The following is a 19,383-nucleotide window of genomic DNA, read 5'->3' as shown; positions in this document are numbered from 1 at the left end:
CTTACCCCAGAAAATGGAAAGCACAAAAAACCCTACTACCTCACTGGACTCTATTGCACACTGTGTAATAGAGTAATTACTACCTCACCTGGTCTTTTTTGCACACTGCAAAATTTGCACACTGTCTTGTTATTTATTATTCTTTGTCTGTATTGTGTTGTATTGTCTGTCTGCACTTTTGTACTGTTGCACTATTGTTCTGTCTACACTGTGTTTATGTGCACCATGGTCCTTGGAGGAACGTTGTTTCGTTTCACTGTGTACTCTGTATATAGCTGAAATGACAATAAAAACCACTTTGACTTTGACTTTGACTTTGATAATAAACATCAATTTTAATATTATTTGAAGTGACAGTGTTGTTGAAATAGGTTCTATTGTAGAGCGCTTTGTATTGCAACAAAAGCGCTTTCAATATTTATAATTAAAAAAAATCTAACAAATTATTGTGATGGGTGGCATCTAGCTAGATAGAATTGGTTGTTTGAACAGACAAATGATTCTGGCGGAAATCACATCCACAAATCATATCCCACAGCTCAGGGCAGTGTTCTTAAACTTCCATGGGACAGAGTTCCTTGTCCTAAGATATTTGCCATATCACTGTATTTCTCTTTAGTATGTTAAATTGCCCAATGGAATGGTCATCTTTCAGCATCTTTTAGCCCTCTGACAAATGTTACCTGCACTGCAAGACTGTGAGCATTAACAAGAGCTTCTGCCCACAGGCCGTCAGGCTTCTGAACCTCCACTAAAAGCTAAATTATACTTTTACATCAAGCTTGTAGTGTATGTGTTTATACTCGTGTTGGTGTGTCGTAGAGTACAACGTAGGGTTTGTCTAAGCATTATCCGGACAGACTCACATTTCTGAGTTTCTTCACCTTGCGTTTAATGAAATATCTATTTTTCCAAAGCAACACACCGTAATTACACTTTGGGCACGCGTTTTCACAGAGATTCACGTAAGCACAACAGCGAGTGGAAATGGAGGAGCTACTGAACGTGATATCATGTTACAGAGAAAGCGTACAGAAAAAACTTACTGTTACTTTTTAATTGCAGTTCAGATGCAAGCGTACGGAGCCCGGGAGGGGCCGTGGATAAAAAAAACAATTAAATCGAGTGAACGATGTAGCAGTTCGTGCTCACGTTTTCTTTAATTCGAGTGAACGATTTGCAATTCGTGCTCACGATTTCTTTAATTCGTGCTCACGATTTCTGTAATTCGTGCGCACGATTTCTGTAATTCGAGTGAACGATTTCTGTAATTCGTGCTCACGTTTTTATGCGCAATAAGACAAGAAGCTCGGAGGGAAAGGAGCATTTTCTCTCTTGATCTGTTACAGGGGTGCAGTAATGATAATCAGTTATCTACCTTTATAACCTGCTGTTATTAATGCACTAGTGTTACAGTTAGATGTACAGTACATTGAGCAGATTTTGCCTGGTGGTGGAATCTCTACAGCGCGTGGGGGAGAGCCGTCCGCGGCATCGGTTCCCCCGCCGCCAGACACCTGCCGCGCGCGCAGGTCTTCACGGAGCTTATTTACCAACAATGTAGACAAATACAGTCAATTCCAGTCATGATTAAAGGAAACAAACATTACTAATGCAGGATAACTGTGTGTTATTAAAACCAGATCAAAACAAAGTTATAATGCAATGTGGAACTGTTTATAATTTCTTATTTTCAACAATAGTATAACGTAAAGAAGTATAATTATATAAATATACAGCTATAAGACTTAGGTCCAAATGTACACTGTAAAAGTTAATAAAGATAATACAAAATTAATGCAAGGTGTGACAGTTGTCTATGAATGGCTCATATAAGAGCTGCTTTAAATATGTAACACTATATAAAATCAAAATAGCTGGTCTAAAATACTATTAATACAATGTATTAAGATATTTAGTAAATAGGCATTTCATATAATAATTTGGATCAATTTGATAATTTATTCCAATATGTTTCCTAAAATAATTAAGTTTCTATATCTGATGAAATGTCCTGAATATCTGCTTATTCTCAAATCACAGTGTCCTGCCCAGAAACATGCCACAAGCTTCAAATAAAAAAAATATAATAATTATAAACTTCTTAAATGTATATTTTCTGAATTATGTGTTTATTTATTATACAAATTATTAAAATATAGATTAAATCTATCATAAAAGTAATAATGATGTAACCAGATTTAAGAAGGTGTGCATTTCCTTGGAGGCTGGCTGAATGTTATTTAGAAATTAATAAACACATTTGCACATTGCATTATAACTTTGTTTTGATCTGGTTTTAATAACACACAGTTGTCCTGCATCAGTAAAATGTTTGTTTCCTTTATTCATGACTGGAATTGACTGTATTTGTCTACATTGTTGGTAAATAAGCTCCGTGAAGACCTGCGCGCGCGGCAGGTGTCTGGCGGCGGGGGAACCGATGCCGCGGACGGCTCTCCCCCACGCGCTGTAGAGATTCCACCACCAGGCAAAATCTGCTCACTGTACTGTACATCTAACTGTAACACTAGTGCATTAATAACAGCAGGTTATAAAGGTAGATAACTGATTATCATTACTGCACCCCTGTAACAGATCAAGAGAGAAAATGCTCCTTTCCCTCCGAGCTTCTTGTCTTATTGCGCATAAAAACGTGAGCACGAATTACAGAAATCGTTCACTCGAATTACAGAAATCGTGCGCACGAATTACAGAAATCGTGAGCACGAATTAAAGAAATCGTGAGCACGAATTGCAAATCGTTCACTCGAATTAAAGAAAACGTGAGCACGAACTGCTACATCGTTCACTCGATTTTATTATTTTTTTTATCCACGGCCCCTCCCGGGCTCCGTACAAGCGTTTTATCAAGTGTAAAATAATTTTCAAAGACGTCCCCCTGAGAAACTAATCCCATCCGGATAGGGCTATAGACTAGGAGGACTGTCTAAACACAGTCATTAATTATTGGAACTCTTATCTTCAAAAAAGCTATTTTTTTGGGCAGTAATTCAGGTTTCTCATTACTTGAGCATTTTATCCAGCTAGTTCCCTATCTTGTGTACATCTCTTGTTACAATGTGTATAATTTTCTAGCATGGATTTACTGTGTTACATTTGCACATCTGAGTATGGAGAAACACAATTTCATTCAGATCTGCACTTCTTGCTGTGTAGTCTGACTTTTAAGTTTGTTGGTTTGCTTGAAAAACAGCATTTTTTTGCAAGTTTCATGCCTTGCCTCACTCACTACAGCAAGAAGAGTGATACAAGGTCACTGCAGGTTAAATCGTGAAGGCAGAAGGGAAACTTGAGTAAAGAGATAATCGTCAGTGCAGAAAAAAGGAAGCAGAAAACAGAAAAAGCAAAAGAGGAAACGACAACCGCAGAGCCAGCTGAGGACTCCAGCCACGCCTTTACGCTGCCATTCAGGCTGGGGCACAGTTGTTGTTGTTGCTGCAGGAGTGACATCATCCTGCTGCTGGCTACAGGTACGCTGACCTCAGGCCGAGTGGTCATGGAAGAGGCCTGGCATTGTTCTCCGCCGAGGGAAGTGAAAATAATGCCGCTTCCCGAGAAAATCGAGAGCAGGGGATGTCCCAGCAATGCGTCTGGAACCGGGCCACAGTGACGCGGGCTGACGCTGACGCAGTGCGGTGAGGGAGCAAGTCTTACCCAACGGTAGGAAAATGTTTTCCATCAACTTTTCCCCCCAGCAAAGCTTTTTTTTCCTACCCTCACAAATGTTTACCTACAAAAAAAGAATGCGTAAAACAAATCTTTAGCATATTTAAATATACCCTGCATTACACTATAGTCATAGGTGAATGAGTTCAGTAAAGGAAGTGACCTATTTTGAACCTCAAACACTATTTCTGCCAGTAGATGCTATTTCTATTGCTGCCAGTAGATGTCACATTAATGCACCAACCTGCATTTTAGGTGAAAAAACTATTCTGACAAGCTTTGCACTGCAACTTCTACCCTGCCAGGGCTGGGTGTTAGCATCACAGCTAACCCACACAAAACCTCCTGAGCCTGTCTGTTATTACTGTGGCTCCTACCCTGTTAGCAATGCAGCTAACCTGTTCCAAATCTCCTGATTCTGAGAGAGATATAGTGAGAGAAAGAGAGAGAGAGAGAGAGAGAGAGAGAGATACAAACAGTGAGAAAGAGAGAGGTACAAAGAGTGAGAGTGTGTGTGAGAGAGAGAGAGAGAGAGAGTTAGCTCTATGTTAGCTAGCTAGCCTAGCTAAAGTTAGTAAGTTAGCCAGTAGGCTAGCTAGCTAGATATTTTTTTTACAGTTTTGTTCTTAAATTTTAATTTTTCAAATTATTTTGATTAGATTTTAACTAGATAGCATGATCCGTCTGCCGATCCAAAACCACCAAAACACATTTTTTCAATGCCAACATTTTATAGATGTTAACATTACAGGGACATTAAATCTGTTGAGAAGACTGGCTGACCCGTTATTTGCAAATGTTCATTTATCTGCATGGGTCATTGTAATACAGAGGTCGGTGTCAGTAAATAAACTTTGGTGCTCTTTATGTAAATATTTTCTATCAAAAATGAATCTAGATACAATCAATATCATACAGGAAATAAATATTTGAAGCTTATGATTTTGTAGGGTTACCTCTAGAGTTACAAAGACACGAACAGGCTATCATTTTTATGGTAGGTTAATTGTAACAGAGAGAAAATTAATATCAACAAGAAATCCTGAAAAAAAAAACATTAAATGAAGTATATAAATAAATAAATAATAAATATAGTATTTCACCCTCAAACAAAATATGACTTAGTATTTGTTAGAGAAACCCTTAATGGAAAGTGCAGAGGTTAAACTACAAGATACTACAAGAACTCAATCCATTATGGGGGAAGTGTATTACTTATGGTTTTCTTGCTGACTGGACTGTGCTCCCAGCTCCCTTGAGATCATTATCAAGCTATTGCCTCTTTCCTCAGAATCAACTTTACCTCAAGAGGTGAGAGCTTGTGTGGAGCTCTTAAGCAAAATATCGTGCCAACAATGTTTTTTTCCCACCAACCTTTTTGTTGATGGTCTTGTTGCCCATTCTAGCCTTGTGGGGATCTACAATCTTGTGCCTGACATTTTTTGACAGCTTTTTGATTCTGCCCATGGTGGTCGAAAGATTGGAATTTGGATTTTCTGTTGCTATCCTATCTCTCTGTTAGAATAAACCTTCCTTAAGAATGTAAAACTATTCGTGTCTTTGTAAGGGTGTAGATAAAAATAATTAATTTGCCCACTGTATGTCAAAAATCAGTTTTTTGCTGACAGTCTAAAATGCTTTGGATTGTTGAGGCCCTGGTAAACTTTTACTTTTAGCAGGATCTTCTGCTGAATCAGCTCTTCTGGAGTTTTAATCAGGATTCATCCTCTGCGTTGGGCACTCACTCGTACCAATGGGTAAGGGGATAGCCTATCAGAGCTCTCACACATGCTCGTGTAACCGCCGTGCTCTTGTTTTTTCCATTGTGCCTGCCAACCATCCCAAAAGACATGTGGATGACTTAATCAGGATTGCATGTCAGACTGGTAGCAGCTGGGAAGCTTCTGAGATGTCCAGGCTGGCACTGGGGTGGCAGCGTATAGTGCCTGTGAATGTGGGGGTGGTGGTGATGGGGGGGTTATCCTCATCAGGCATGATCCTTCCATTGCGTTGCATATCCAGTGATTGAGTGGGCTGAAGAGGGAGGAAGTTATGATGATGTAATATCAACATAATCAGCAAATTTGAATCCCACTGAGCTTTGTGAGAGTGTGTTGAGAAACGTGAGGAGAAGTGAAACCCAACCGCACTGTAATGGAGAATGTGTGGACAGCAGTTCAGGAAAATATGACAAATCTGCAGATTCTTCAGATGGTGACAAATGATGTGAATCTCCTGTTCTACCACACATCCCATACTACTGGTAAGCATGGATACTGTGGTTCCATTCACTACCAGTATAAAGAAGGGTTTGGTTTAATAAGGGTTGGTCTGGTCGGTTCTGGTCCATTTGGGTCAGGTCTGTTTTGTCATAAATGGCATGGCATAGACTGGTTTGGTTTTACACAGTGACAAATCTAAATGAACCAAAATACAGTTTTGGTTTGGGCTAGGTTTTGCTCTGGTCTGGTCTGGTCTGGTTTGGTTTGGTTTGATTCTGTTTGATTTGATTTGGTTCTGTCCAGTATGGTTGAGTTGGGTTAGTTTGACTTGGTTTGTGTGGGTTAATTTGGGTTTGTACTGAATTGGTTGGAAGGGGTTGGGTTGGGTTAGGTTTGGCTGGGTTAGTTTGATTTGGTTTAGTTAGGTAAGGTTGAGTTGTGAGTTGGTCTTGGGACTGGTCTTGTTTTTTTTATTTTATTCAGTTTGATTTGAATTGGTTGGGTCTAGTTTGGTTCAGTTGGTTTAATTTGGTTGGGTTGAGTTGGGCTAGGTTAATTTGGTTTGGGTGGGTTGAGTTGGGTTTGGACTGGGTTGGTTGAAAGATTTTGGTTGGGTTGGGTTAGGTTTGGCTGGGTTAGTTTGATTTGGTTTAGTTAGGTAGGGTTGAGTTGTGAGTTAGTTTTGGACTGGTCTTGTTTTGGTTTGTTTGACTTCAGTTTGATTTGAATTGGTTGGGTCTAGTTTGGTTCAGTTGGTTTAATTTGGTTGGGTTGAGTTGGGATAGGTTGATTTGGTTTGGGTGGGTTGAGTTGGGTTTGGACTGGGTTGGTTGAAAGACTTTGGTTAGGTTGGGCTGTGCTAGTCTGATTTGGTTTAGTTAGGTAGGGTTGAGTTGTGAGTTAGTTTTGGGCTGGTCTTGTTTTGGTTAAGTTGGGTTAATTTGGTTGGGATAGGTTGATTTGGTTTGGGTGAGTTGAGTTGAATAAGTTTAGTTAGTTTGAGTTGGGTTTGCGCTGGTTTGGTTTGGTTACTTTGGGTTGGTTTGGGTTGATTTTGGTATGTTTTGTTTTACACAGTAAAAAAAAAAACAAGAACACAAAATGTACCACAGCAAGCTATTGGAAAATGTTTCCTGCTGATTGGCCAGACCTGTCTGGTGCGGGTTAATAAAATAATTCCCTTTGTAACCTTGTTTTGGTTCACATGTGAACTTGATTAATGAGTGTATCCAAATAAATTGCATTGAGGGGGAAAACAAACCTGTTTGATTTAACTGGATTAAAATGCAGGTGTGAACATGTCTAGAGTATGTTGTGATTTTACTTTGTATTCCGTTATTTAATTAACTTCTGTTGAAACCTACGAAAAATGTACATATAGGCAATAATGCTAAAACACAGTGTTGTATCAATCAGATTTTATCAAATAGATTTTTTTCATTTCTGGAATATACATAAAGAAAACTCACAAATATAAATTACTCTATAAACAGAAACAGACTTTTAATCAATCAATCGAAACAAAAAAATATCCCTTTTTTAAGAATGCTGCCTGAAGTGCCATAGCTGCTCATGTTTAGACATTTTCATACATGTCCAGTTTAAATATCAGTGTATGCAAAAACAACAAAATAAACAAACCAACGAACGAAACAAACGAAAAGTACAGTACAATGCAGTGCCAGTGTTCTTCTGTTTTTACCTTAGAAATCTAATTTTATGTGGAAATGTTTAAGAAAAATTGGAATTGGAGTTATTACCACTGGGTGTAAGTTAATATATTTGGATTTTAGAGAAATAAAAATATATTATATTTAATTTTAACATCATATATGTTAGAGAAAGTATTACACGATAAAATCGAAATATAAAAATCGAAAATATTTCAAACCTGTTTTCATATCTCCAAATACACAACTTTCATCAACTGGAACAAATAACAGTGGAAATTATTCAACTGCATTCAGCAGTGAATCTAAGCACAGTTTCAAATACTGATTGAGGTTTTACAAGTAAGTCAACTTATTAAAAATAAGTGGTACATTATATGATCTATATAAGGCACTATTCACACACAGTTCAGTGTTCAGTAGGTCATTAATATTGGAAATTTATATTAAAAATAAATATTAAAATTATAATTTTAATGCACCAAGTTTAGTAGTTATTCCATTACATTCCTCACATACAGTCTCATATCTGTAGTGGTGATGTGGGACTGCATTGAAATGTAAAAACATATTATTAAACTGTATAATATCTCTCTGTTAATGCTAGCTGTTTTATACTATGTGGCCAAAAGTTTGTAGACACCTGTTTATCCAGTTTTCTTTTTCCAAAATCAACTTAATTAAGAATAGTGTTTTTCCTTCTTTGCTGCAATAAAAGTCTCCACTCTCAGAGAAAAGCTTTGCATGACAGTCTAAAACTTTGCTGTGAAGATTTGATTTGACTCCATTAATCTCAAAGCTATTACCTAATATTATGATATCCCCTGGCATTGGACACAGTGCCAAGAGGTTCATTGTGTGTATGTGTGTGTGTGTGTGTGTGTGTGTGTGTGTGCATTTGCAGAATGCAGTACAATAGTGTACATGATATAGACTATATTAGCAGGTATACAGAAATAAGTTTACTTTAATGCAGTTGATTTTAATAAAAAGAGGTGGTGTCCACAAACATTTGGACATAAAGTGTTAATGTTATAAAGTGATATCTGTATTTGTTCCAGTCAGTCAGTACCGTGCACACTGTCGATTTAACTGAAACAGAATTCAGATTTGGTTTCAGATCTGATTTCTTTTCTTTGCTCGTTTGGGAAACGTATGAATCCTGAATCAACGTCACGTTTACAAAATAGGCAATTTTTGTAGAAAATTCTGGCGTACCTTAAAAATCTAAGTGAGTAGCATTCACAGAATATATAAATGTATTTTTTGCATAGCAATTATTCATACCAAAAACAAACACACACAAACAATTAGCCATTAAAACAAAACGACAAAAATGAACAAATGAAATGCCCTCTAATTTTGTACAAATGTAAAACAATAAACTTGAAACTTGAACTTGATGTGAGGATAAAGGAGGTTGGGAGGAAGGATTAGTTTCATATCTAGACCACAGACAGACACCAGCCGAGTATATTCTAAAAGAATGGCAGTGTCTTCATCTCAGAGAGAGTCTTTTTATCAGACTAACACAGGTCTTTATCTCAGAAAGAGTCTTTTTTCCAGGGTACAGCAGAACCACCCTGTGCCCTGCAGTTGTGTCGCCCGCGGTCTGATTCTCCCCGTCGGATCTTCTCCGTCCTCCACCTTAACACAGATCTCCAGTAAGAAATCCCAGTCTTTAGTTTTAGAATGGAAGAGTATCCATGAAGATTTTCTCCACAATAGGGGGCGGGGGCACCAGGTCCTCCAGCTTCAGGTAGAAGATCCGCTGCATGCCCTGAGTGCACAGAGTCCTCAGCTCGGGCAGCTTCCCCAGCAGACGGGACAGGTTAGGCGGAGGTCGGCTGTGCTCTATGCTACCGCCACTACTGCCACTGATGCTGCCACTGTTCATGTGATCTCTCAGGCAGGAAATGAGGCGGTTCTGAAGCTCCTCCACACGTTTTGGTTCCTTTAGGCCGTGGCGATCTGCAGAGAAGATAGAGGAGAGATCAATATAGAATCAGAACAGGTGCTTTGGATGTAACAATAATTCAAAAGAACCATACTGTGCTATTGCTCCTGTATAAGCGACAGCCTATAGAGAGTTGCTATGTTTAAATAAATAAAGAACATATTATTCTATAAATTGAAGAAACTGTACATGGTTTTTAAAAAAAGGTTGTTTAAACCAAAAGCATAAAATGGTTCCCAGTTAATACAAATATTAAATATTATTTGGTTATTATAACTAACTATTTATACTATTTTAAGCTAAAATGCTTCTAAATATTATTGTAAATTGATTTTATACCTCTCTAATCCATTTCCTTAGTAGATCCCCCTTTGGTCATATATAGAACCATTCTAAAGTCAAATCTAAATAGAGCCACTGTCTTTATTAAAGAACATTGATAAACCCATAATTTAAATGTAGAGATTCTTTATATTCATAAACATATATGTCTCCAAGTCAGTTTTATTTATTATTATTTTTATTTTTTTATTTCAGGTAATTTTTGAGAATTTCTGTCTGTCCATTCATGAAGACATTTTGACACAGTGTAAGGTAGAGTTTGTTTGTTCAATTCAAGTAGTAAACTAAAAATCTACCAAAAAGTGGAGACACTTGTTTTTCATTGGACAGCGACGAAATGGTTTGTCACTGGCATTACGTCAAAAAACATTTGTGTCAATTTTATTAAGAATAAATGGAGAAACCACAGTATTATTATTATTATTATTTCACCACTGATTTCCCAAATTAGATTAATTCATATTCACATGGTCCCAATTCAGTTTAAATGCTAATTCTATTTCTATTGCAAATATGGATTCATTTAGGTATATTATAAGTTACAATTACACTATTTGTTTAAATATAAAAAGAGAACTAATGTTGTAATTATAAAAGGAACCGTCAACTTACCATTATTAAAAATATTAGGCTTTGCTTTTATCTACAATAAACTCAATTTAAAGATCGATGTTGGGGTTATATGAATTTAATATTAGAAGTGAATTTTTAAACTCAGCCATACAGTACATCTCATATCGATATACTGAATTGATTATTGATGCTGCGTGTATTGTGATTATGGTAAATTCCACTGTAGATATGATCTTCTTACCTGTGATGATGACGAGAGCCGCCAGGCAGCAGAAGGATGTGACATCCAGACTCATGCGATGGAGGCTGTTGGAGAAATCCATGATGGAGTCAATCCAGTCTCCAAATCCCCGTACACACTGCAGCCGGTGCAGCACCAGCCCGTTACAGAAGATCAGCTTCTGCTCGTCTGGATGAGATCTGAAATAAAGTTCAGAATGGAATATTAAATACAGGTCTGAATACAGTACTGATCAGATTAAAGTTTCATTTATTTATTTATTTACTCATTTACTTACTTAAATAATTATGTTTATTATATTTATTTTGGATTTAAGCTTTTTTTATACAGCAGTCTGGTTTACCTGTAGGCTAATCTGAGGATGAAGAGCTCCACGAAGGCGGACTCTAGCAGGAGCTCCTGATCCTCCCTGCAGAAGAAGCTGAACCCGGGAATCGCCTCTGCCCATTTCTGCAGAACCTCCATGGTCCCGGTCAGAAGCTCATAGAACAGTTTGATGTCGTTGGCGTCTTCTTTTTCAGACAGGCCGCTCACATCCTCCTGGTACTGGATAACAAAGAGACAGAATAAAATTCACTGTTAAAAAGAGAATCTGTAGATTCAATATACAGCTCTGGAAAAAAAAAAGAGACCACTTAAAAATGATGAGTTTTCTTGATTTTACCAAATTGAAAACCTCTGGAATATAATCACGCCATCAAACCAAACTGAACTGCTTGACTTTTTGCACGAGTAGTGGCATAAATTTATCCAAAAGCAGTGTGTAAGACTGGTGGAGGAGAACATGCCAAGATGCATGAAAACTGTGATTTGTGAGGGTTACTCCACTGATTATTGATATCTAAACTCTCAAAACTTTATGAACTTTATAAACTTTATGAATATGAACTTGTTTTCTTTGCATTATTTGAAGTCTGAAAGCTGTGCATCTTTTTTGTTAATTTTAGAGCATTTTTATTGGTCAATTCATCATGAAATTCTGATACAATATAATAAAAAACTGCTAGATTTATAGTCAAAAAGTTAAATATGACAATCATGTGTTAGGCATGCCAAAATATGATATAGTAGCATCATTCTTTCAATCATAACAATAGCATGTTTTTGGTGTTTTGGTGCTTTATATAATTTTTTATTAAAAAATGGTTATGTTTATTAAAAACATCCATTTATGTTTTCCATTTAAGTTGTACATGAGCACGTCGACCAGTTTTTAACCTCACTTACTAGATAGCACCTCACGAGTTATACAGGTGTAAGCGTTCCCTCACATCTGGATCAGTTTACATTTACATTCGCTGTCCCATGACTTTTGGCATGTGGTTTATACTGAGTTTATACTGAGACAAGCTGGTCAGTTTTCTCACCTTGGAGTAGTCCAGTTTTCCCAGTGCAGGACTGGAATCGATATGAGCCCGAACCAGAGCTGCAGTGATGTTTACAGGCTGAGCGCTGTCCGGAACGCTCTTAGGCTTCGAAGGCAGACGACCTCTTCGACCTTTCAGACTGTCTGTACGCACCACTGTAACACACACACACATAAAACACAAACCACATTAAATACTGCTTTATTAACACAAGCATTAAATACTACCTTAACAACTGTTAGTTAACTGTTAGTAACTTGATAATAATATTGTTGTGCAATAAATGTCTCACATATTACACAGAACAGTAAAGCATAAAGGCTGTTAATCGTGCAGCTTGACTTAGGGCGTGTCAGTGTGTCTGCTATCGTAAAGACTGTAAAATATGCCTGGCATGTACTAATTCTCTTAATTATTCATGGGTGTGTTTTGCACGCAACATGAAATAAACCAGTCAGTGTGTCACTTCCTTTTATAATCCTGGTGCACTCCGACTTTTGCGGATTGCTATTTTAACGACGCAGAGCTATTGCAGGTGAAGCTCATTTACGGGAACAGCAATGTTATTTTTTTAGTATTCTGTTGGGTTTGTGCACTGTTGTGTGCCTTTGCTTAGATAGCAATAAACATCTGACTGTTGACTGGTGTCAGGATTCTGTCAGTGCACCTGTGTTTTCATTGCCAAAATAGCAATATTCCCAGAAATGTATCTCCCTTTCACACCTCACTTTCCCCATTAGCATAGGTATATTCACAAGCACCATTGCTATTTAAATGACACATGTGCAAAGCAAGAGAAAAGATTGACTGTTGGTGGGGTTTAAGATAGCAATGAGCATCAAGATGCGCCCTGCACAGGGTGTAAGATAGGCCCCATAATGTAAAAATAACAATAACAGTCAAAAAGATGTAATTACAATAGAATAGTGCTGCATGTACATTTAGAACATGTATTAATATATAATAAAAATAGTAATAATTCACAATACATGCGTACCTTCTTTGACCATTCCCACGGCGAGGCACTTCTGGAAACGGCAGAACTGGCACCGGTTGCGCCGCCGCTTGTCCACAGGGCAGTCCTTGTTGGCGAGGCAGACGTATTTAGCGTTCTTCTGGACAGTTCGCTGTAGAAAAAAAATACAGTAAACCAATATTAGATACATATTACAAATATATTCAACATTAGATGAGCAATCAATGATTTGAGCAACTTAAGCTCACCTTAAAGAACCCTTTGCACCCCTCGCAGGTGCGTACCCCGTAGTGCTGGCAGGATGCGCTGTCGCCACACACCGCACAGTGCCCCTCGTTGGCGCTGCGGGTTTTCGGGGAGGTGTGAGGTACGCTCCTCTCCACTTTCAGAGCCGGACTGTCCAAACACCTGTGGTCAAACTCCGGGGTCTGGAAGTGCAGAGGAGAGGTGTGGTGAATCTGAGAGAGCTGCCCAAAAGCACCCTCCTCTCTGGCGGGCAGCTGGTGGTCCCCGGCAGGCGACGGCTGCTCCAGGTGGGTGTTAAAGGTGAAGTAGGTGGGCTGTTGAGGCAGAGAGTTGACCTCTGACACCCAGCACCCGGCACCGGACGAGGCGGGGAAGGGGCTGAAGGAGGCGGCATCCCAGGTGGCAGCAGACGGGGTCTGAAACCCTGGGGTGGAGGGCGAGGCGGCAGCCGACAGGGGGCTGCCGTAATAGTCTGAGCCGCAGGAGGATAGCGTCTCGTCCAGGTAGCCGAGGGAGAAGGTGCCCGGGTAGCACCCGAAGACCTGGACATCATCCAGCCTGAAGGGCGACTGCTGGTCACGTGGGCTGGAACTGTCAGCCAAAGGCAGGTGGGAGGTGCTGCCGGTCAGGCTCGCGTTTGCGGAGACAGAGGCGGTGAACTGGCAGGAGAAGGTGTCGAGTTCTGCAGCCTGGTTTCCCACCAGAGTGCCGATGCCAGGCAGCAGGGGCGGGGTCAGCTGCTCCGGCGGGCCGCTGAGGTCCATGCCCACCTTGGCGGAGAATCCGGGATTCAGGAAGTCGGGGCTGAAGTAATCTGTGTCGTAAGGCAGAGCTCCATACTGCGTCTCAACACAAGGCATTGCTGCAGCTGCAAATATATATACACACATAATTACTATTATAGAATTACTATTCACACTACTATTCACTACTACTATTGGATATAGAACTAAAACAAAACGTGTGTTTTTTTAGATATTACTATTACTTAAAAGATATAACCAAAACGGGGTTTTGATTTTTGATATTCAAAATAAATGCTCTGAACAGGCAAGAAAATTGAATAAACCAGAATAAGCATATATATACATATTAAGCTTTTAAAGGTTTGTTTAAATTAAAATAATTCTATGTTAATGATTGCCTGGTTTACTCTTTTAGGATAATATGATAGAATGTTTTTTTTTTTTTAAAAGTGTACCATATATGAATAAAGTATTATGCATATATTAATAAATTAGTAAAAAAAAAAAAAACACACATTTTGCACCATCAGGGCAAGAAAACAATAAACACACACTAGCAATATACTATATATAAAAATATCTATGTTTTTTCTTTTAATGTTTTTTAAAATAAAATTTTGACTAATGTCACTCATGGTCATTAATGATGCATCCTTTCAACAGTTTGGAAAGTTCTTTAATTAATTTGTGCATATTAGATTAGGTTGTTTTAAGAGCGACGAACCGCAAAAATATAAAAGTTCTCCACTTATTAAACAAATGTTATGTCCAAACCCATTTTTTATTGCTTATGAGATCTGTCAGCACCCAGTGCATATGTGCCCATGTTCTCAGATCCTGTGGAAGTGCCACCTCCGAGGCATCTTAGCACCTCTGGGTGGCAGCTACCGCAGCTCTGCAGCTACTTCTGAGTTTCTATCCTCCATTAAATTCCCAGAAAAGCTTGGACAGCACTGCGATGTGATGGACAGAGAGTCCGGCAGGAGGCGATTTGATTACTTTGCCCCGCCCCCAGTTATAAACACACTCTCGGTCCAGTGCTGTGAGACTGCCGACATTCACCAGAACATGGGGTTGGGTTTCAGCTGCCCGTCAGTACACAGGGGGCAATGTGGAGGGAGGTGGAGTTGGGGGGGGGCTTTAAACATCCACAGGGAGGTGTGAGTGTGTTTATCGGTCGGTCTTTTGAGTAAGATTGAGTATGATACATTTTTGTATCATATATACTGTGTGTGTGTGTGTGTGTGTATATGTATACATATATATATATATATATATATATATATATATATATATATATATATATATATATATATAAATAGGTCAATGGCATCCAGCTGCATTATTTACAGTGTACAAAAATGTTTAAATAAATGCATAAAACAATTACATTGTTACAATTACAGTATATGTAGTTGCTCTCAGATACTTATACTCAATCATGTGTCAAAATGTCATATGGTGTGACCCATAATAGCAGTAACTGTAATAAAAATAAAAAAAAAACAGTCTAATTTTCGGGGGTAAAATATTATTAGCTGATACAGCATGTTTAAGGTAATGGTATATAATTTATAAGAAAAATGATTCAGTTTATTTAAGATAGAAGGACAAGTGCGACATAGGATTAAGAAAGACTTTTTATAAATACTCTATGTAATGCATGTAAAACACTTTTACTTTTAGTTTATTAACATATTGCATTATTAAGAAATAATGTTAAGAAAATTAATTTATTACATTTTAAGATTAATTATGGTCACATCACTTGTACACAACTGTAACAGATAATTATAGCTGTAACTGGTTATTATAACTGTTAAACGTGTTGTTGTATTAACTGTTACAGGCTATTACACTGTTACAGGTTATTATAACAGTTCCGCTTCATTTGAATTGTTACGTGTTATTTTACTGGTTACGTTTCATTCGAACTGTTACAGGTTACTATAATGGTTATGTTTCATTTGAACTGTTACAGGTTGTTACAACTGTTACAGGGAGTCATAACAGTAACAGGTTATTATAATAGTTGCAGGTTATAACTGTTAAAGGTTATTAAACTAATACAGGTCATTATAACAGTTACAGGTTATTATAACTGTAACAGGTTGTTCCGCTGTCTGTTGACATCTCGGGTCTCAGAGGCAGTCGGATTCTGACCTCTGAGGAAGGAATGCGCATCACACGGCTGTTTCATGACCAGAGAACACACATCATACGAGCACGTAGTCAAATACTTACACACATAATAAACTGCAGACAGGAGCAGCATGCCACATGGTCATGTGACACCCCTCTCTGCCACCTATAGGGTTAATACTGATCACTGAGTGTGGTGCACCATAAACCCCATGACCAGAAGGGGCCTGCTGCCATCAAGGGTCACACATACATACTATAGACAGCTATGTTCCAGTGTGGATCTGACTGGCTGTAGATCTATGTACAGTATGATAATATTTATCTATTTATACAGTGATCAGTTCTTTTATCGTGATATGCAGTATCACATGTTTATTACTGACCCTAGCTAATAGACCACTGATCATATAATATAATAGACTACTAATGTTTTATTATACAATGAATAAATATACTGAATAGTGAACACAAATATAATATTCAGACTATTAAATTATGTGGAAAGCAGCAACTGGTGTCAAAGTACTAGTGCAATAAATATCTTTAAATATAAACATATATTAAAACATAATATATATATATATATATATATATATATATATATATATATATATATATATATATATATATATATATATATATATTAAATGTAATATTTTATACAATGCAGTCTTCAATACTTTAATTCACCTAAAACAACAGGCCTACAAGCATGCAATCATTTCTACTTTTATATATTCAATAATAGGTTTTAATAAGATAAGTCACGTGCAGTCATAATATTAGCACAAGTTCAACTAAAAATATAATAAACATCCTCCCACAGCAGCCTATTTTATTTTTTTGACTCTCACTATTTCAGTGAAGCACATTTTTAATTCCAAATACAATAAAAGTTCCCTTCATATACTGTTAAACAACTTATTTTAAGTTTTTGTTGCTACGTTCCCTAACATTACCTTAAGAAGCTTTTAGAGTTTAATTCCAAAAGTACTTTAAAAGCAAATTAAGCAGACAGGATTAAACTTGTGCTAAAATGTCGGTTTTAATCTTTAGTAATTTCACAATATCAGTGTCAACAACTCTAAAGAAATATAACCTATCATTTTTTTATCGCACCACAGCCCCTAAATTTTACCTCACATAACATTACCACACAGGCATTTATCCAAATGCTAGCTATAAAAGTCCCCATAAATAGCACCAAAATGTCAATAAACATATACATGTTATCATATTTTTGTTCACTAATTAGTGCAGATAATTGCCCTAACTAAGACTAATTATTTTTAATTTATACAGTACATCTCAGTAAATCAGTGTAAATCACTCTGAATAGATTCGTTATTAGTATTATTAATAATAATATATAACACTAATGCTAAAACTAGATTAAAGAGTATATTTAAAGAGTATAACTATTATTATGCACTTTTGTTTATCAGTACACTTAAAACTGCAAATCAATATCAGTGTTTACAGTATATAGACTAAACTCATCCTCTAGCAATGACACAGGCAGCACTAATAAACAAAATTTAATTCGAAACGCAATATATAATTTCCTCAATATATTTAAATATATATATAAGTACAAAATAAAAAGTACACCAGTGTAAACTATACACTGAAAAATATAACTATATAGCTATACAAATCCCACAGCATTACTACTGATTACTAACAACACACCCACTTCTACTACTACTGTTCACACACATACACACACACACCTATCTGGCTGCACAATATGTACAACAATATACACGAATATTTTACAAAACGTTCAGAAAACATCCCAGAGACTTACCTCTGTTCTAAATGAAGATGTCCCCTTGTATCTCTCAGGTTCTGCGCTTTAATCCGATGCAGAGAGGAGCAGGGTGAGCAGCAGCTCCAGTCTCATGTCCTGAGTGGAGGAGTTGTGTATGAGACGCCAGCTACTGACGCGCCATTCACTCTATATTTTTGCCGTTACGTCGGCCGAGGGGGCGTGGTCATCGCCATATATGGTGCTGGAGGCGGAGGGCCTTTCCGGGCGTCCTGACGCAAGCGCAACCGGGATTCCATTGACGCACAAGACGGCGGAACCCGTGTGATCTAAAAATAGCGCGCAGACGACAGCGGCTCGCGGCTATTACCGCCTGAACCAGCTATAAATAGAGCCAGGCGACGACAGTGGAGCGCGCGCCCGATCACAAAAAGCAGCCAATACGGGTTAAAATAAACGAGCACGCGCTGAATATTTACATGACCACGAGCGGCCCTTACGCTGGAGGGGGAGTAGCTCTCCACGTGCATGAGGTAGCTAACCTAACTGTGTTAACCACACAGTTCTGTTGACGTTTATTGTTGTTTCTTCCCCACTTATTATCATATAATCATATTATCATTATTACATCATTTTAAACTATAAGGAAATGTTAACAGAGCTTAGAACATTTTAAAAAACCCATGATATAAAAAAATAAACAAAATATATGTAAATTGAGACATTTCTGTTAAGTAAAATTAACCAAAAGTCTGCCAAATCTGTTTTACTAAGATTGCTTAAAACAAGCAATAGCAGTCTCATTCGAAGTTTTCTTTCATTTATTTTCTAAATTGTATATATTAACCCTTTCAGTCCTGAATTATGTTCAGTAACAAAAAAAATGGAGCTAAGAATGTGGTTTTCTGTCTGTAATGCACAGAAAAGAAGACTAATTTTATACTATTAAATCTATATAGCATATAAATCCAATTAACTAAAATATTTAATAGTTTTTTTTTTATTTCCATTGCACTGGAAGCCTGTATGTAATATTTTATATTTCACATTGACCTTACTATTTCAAAAACCATCCCTAAACAGTACAAAACGTGATGTAAAAGTGTTCTAAATCACAGTAAATTTGTAAAAAATGAGCTGTTACTTTGCCTTACTGGCTCTAAAACAGTTTTTCCAGTGCAATGGGTGGGGCCAAGTTACTGTTTCATTGGTTTATAAACTTGATCATTGGCTGGTTCATTGGTATATTTCTTCACTCAAAAAGTGTTATGTGCAAGAAAAAGAAAATACATGATGCCCATTGTAATGGAAGCAGGGTCCAAATTGGTTAATAATAAAGACTTGAAAACAATTAAGGGACACATGGAATTACGTAAAAAAAATGTTTGTACTCCACAAACCCCTCACTTAAACCCATTTAAGATAGCAGATTTAAGA

At 37.5% G+C, this 19,383-nt stretch overlaps 1 protein-coding gene and 1 long non-coding RNA gene across 2 annotated transcripts; one reads left to right on the top strand and one right to left on the bottom strand.

Moving 5' to 3' along the window:
- The first annotated feature begins 2,865 nt into the window (after positions 1 to 2,865).
- On the top strand, positions 2,866 to 11,583 carry LOC125787481 (uncharacterized). The gene is made up of 2 exons (XR_007429350.1): positions 2,866 to 3,684; positions 10,681 to 11,583. It is a non-coding gene; the product is annotated as an uncharacterized LOC125787481 (long non-coding RNA).
- On the bottom strand, positions 7,395 to 18,102 carry LOC103040841 (probable nuclear hormone receptor HR38). Its single transcript, XM_007248316.4, has 7 exons — positions 17,986 to 18,102; positions 13,287 to 14,152; positions 13,060 to 13,189; positions 12,063 to 12,217; positions 11,039 to 11,241; positions 10,696 to 10,874; positions 7,395 to 9,553 (listed from the first exon to the last, which is right to left on the bottom strand). Exons 2-7 carry the CDS (start codon positions 14,142 to 14,144, stop codon positions 9,270 to 9,272), a joined length of 1,809 nt encoding a protein of 602 aa, XP_007248378.3. The 5' UTR covers positions 14,145 to 14,152; positions 17,986 to 18,102; the 3' UTR covers positions 7,395 to 9,269.
- Between the last annotated feature and the right edge of the window lie 1,281 nt (positions 18,103 to 19,383).

The sequence above is a fragment of the Astyanax mexicanus genome, chromosome 24 (genome assembly GCF_023375975.1).
Source record: "Astyanax mexicanus isolate ESR-SI-001 chromosome 24, AstMex3_surface, whole genome shotgun sequence".
Taxonomy (NCBI): Eukaryota; Metazoa; Chordata; class Actinopteri; order Characiformes; family Acestrorhamphidae; genus Astyanax; species Astyanax mexicanus.
Note: the sequence above shows the minus strand (reverse complement) of the source record. Positions and strands in the feature narration are given on the sequence as shown.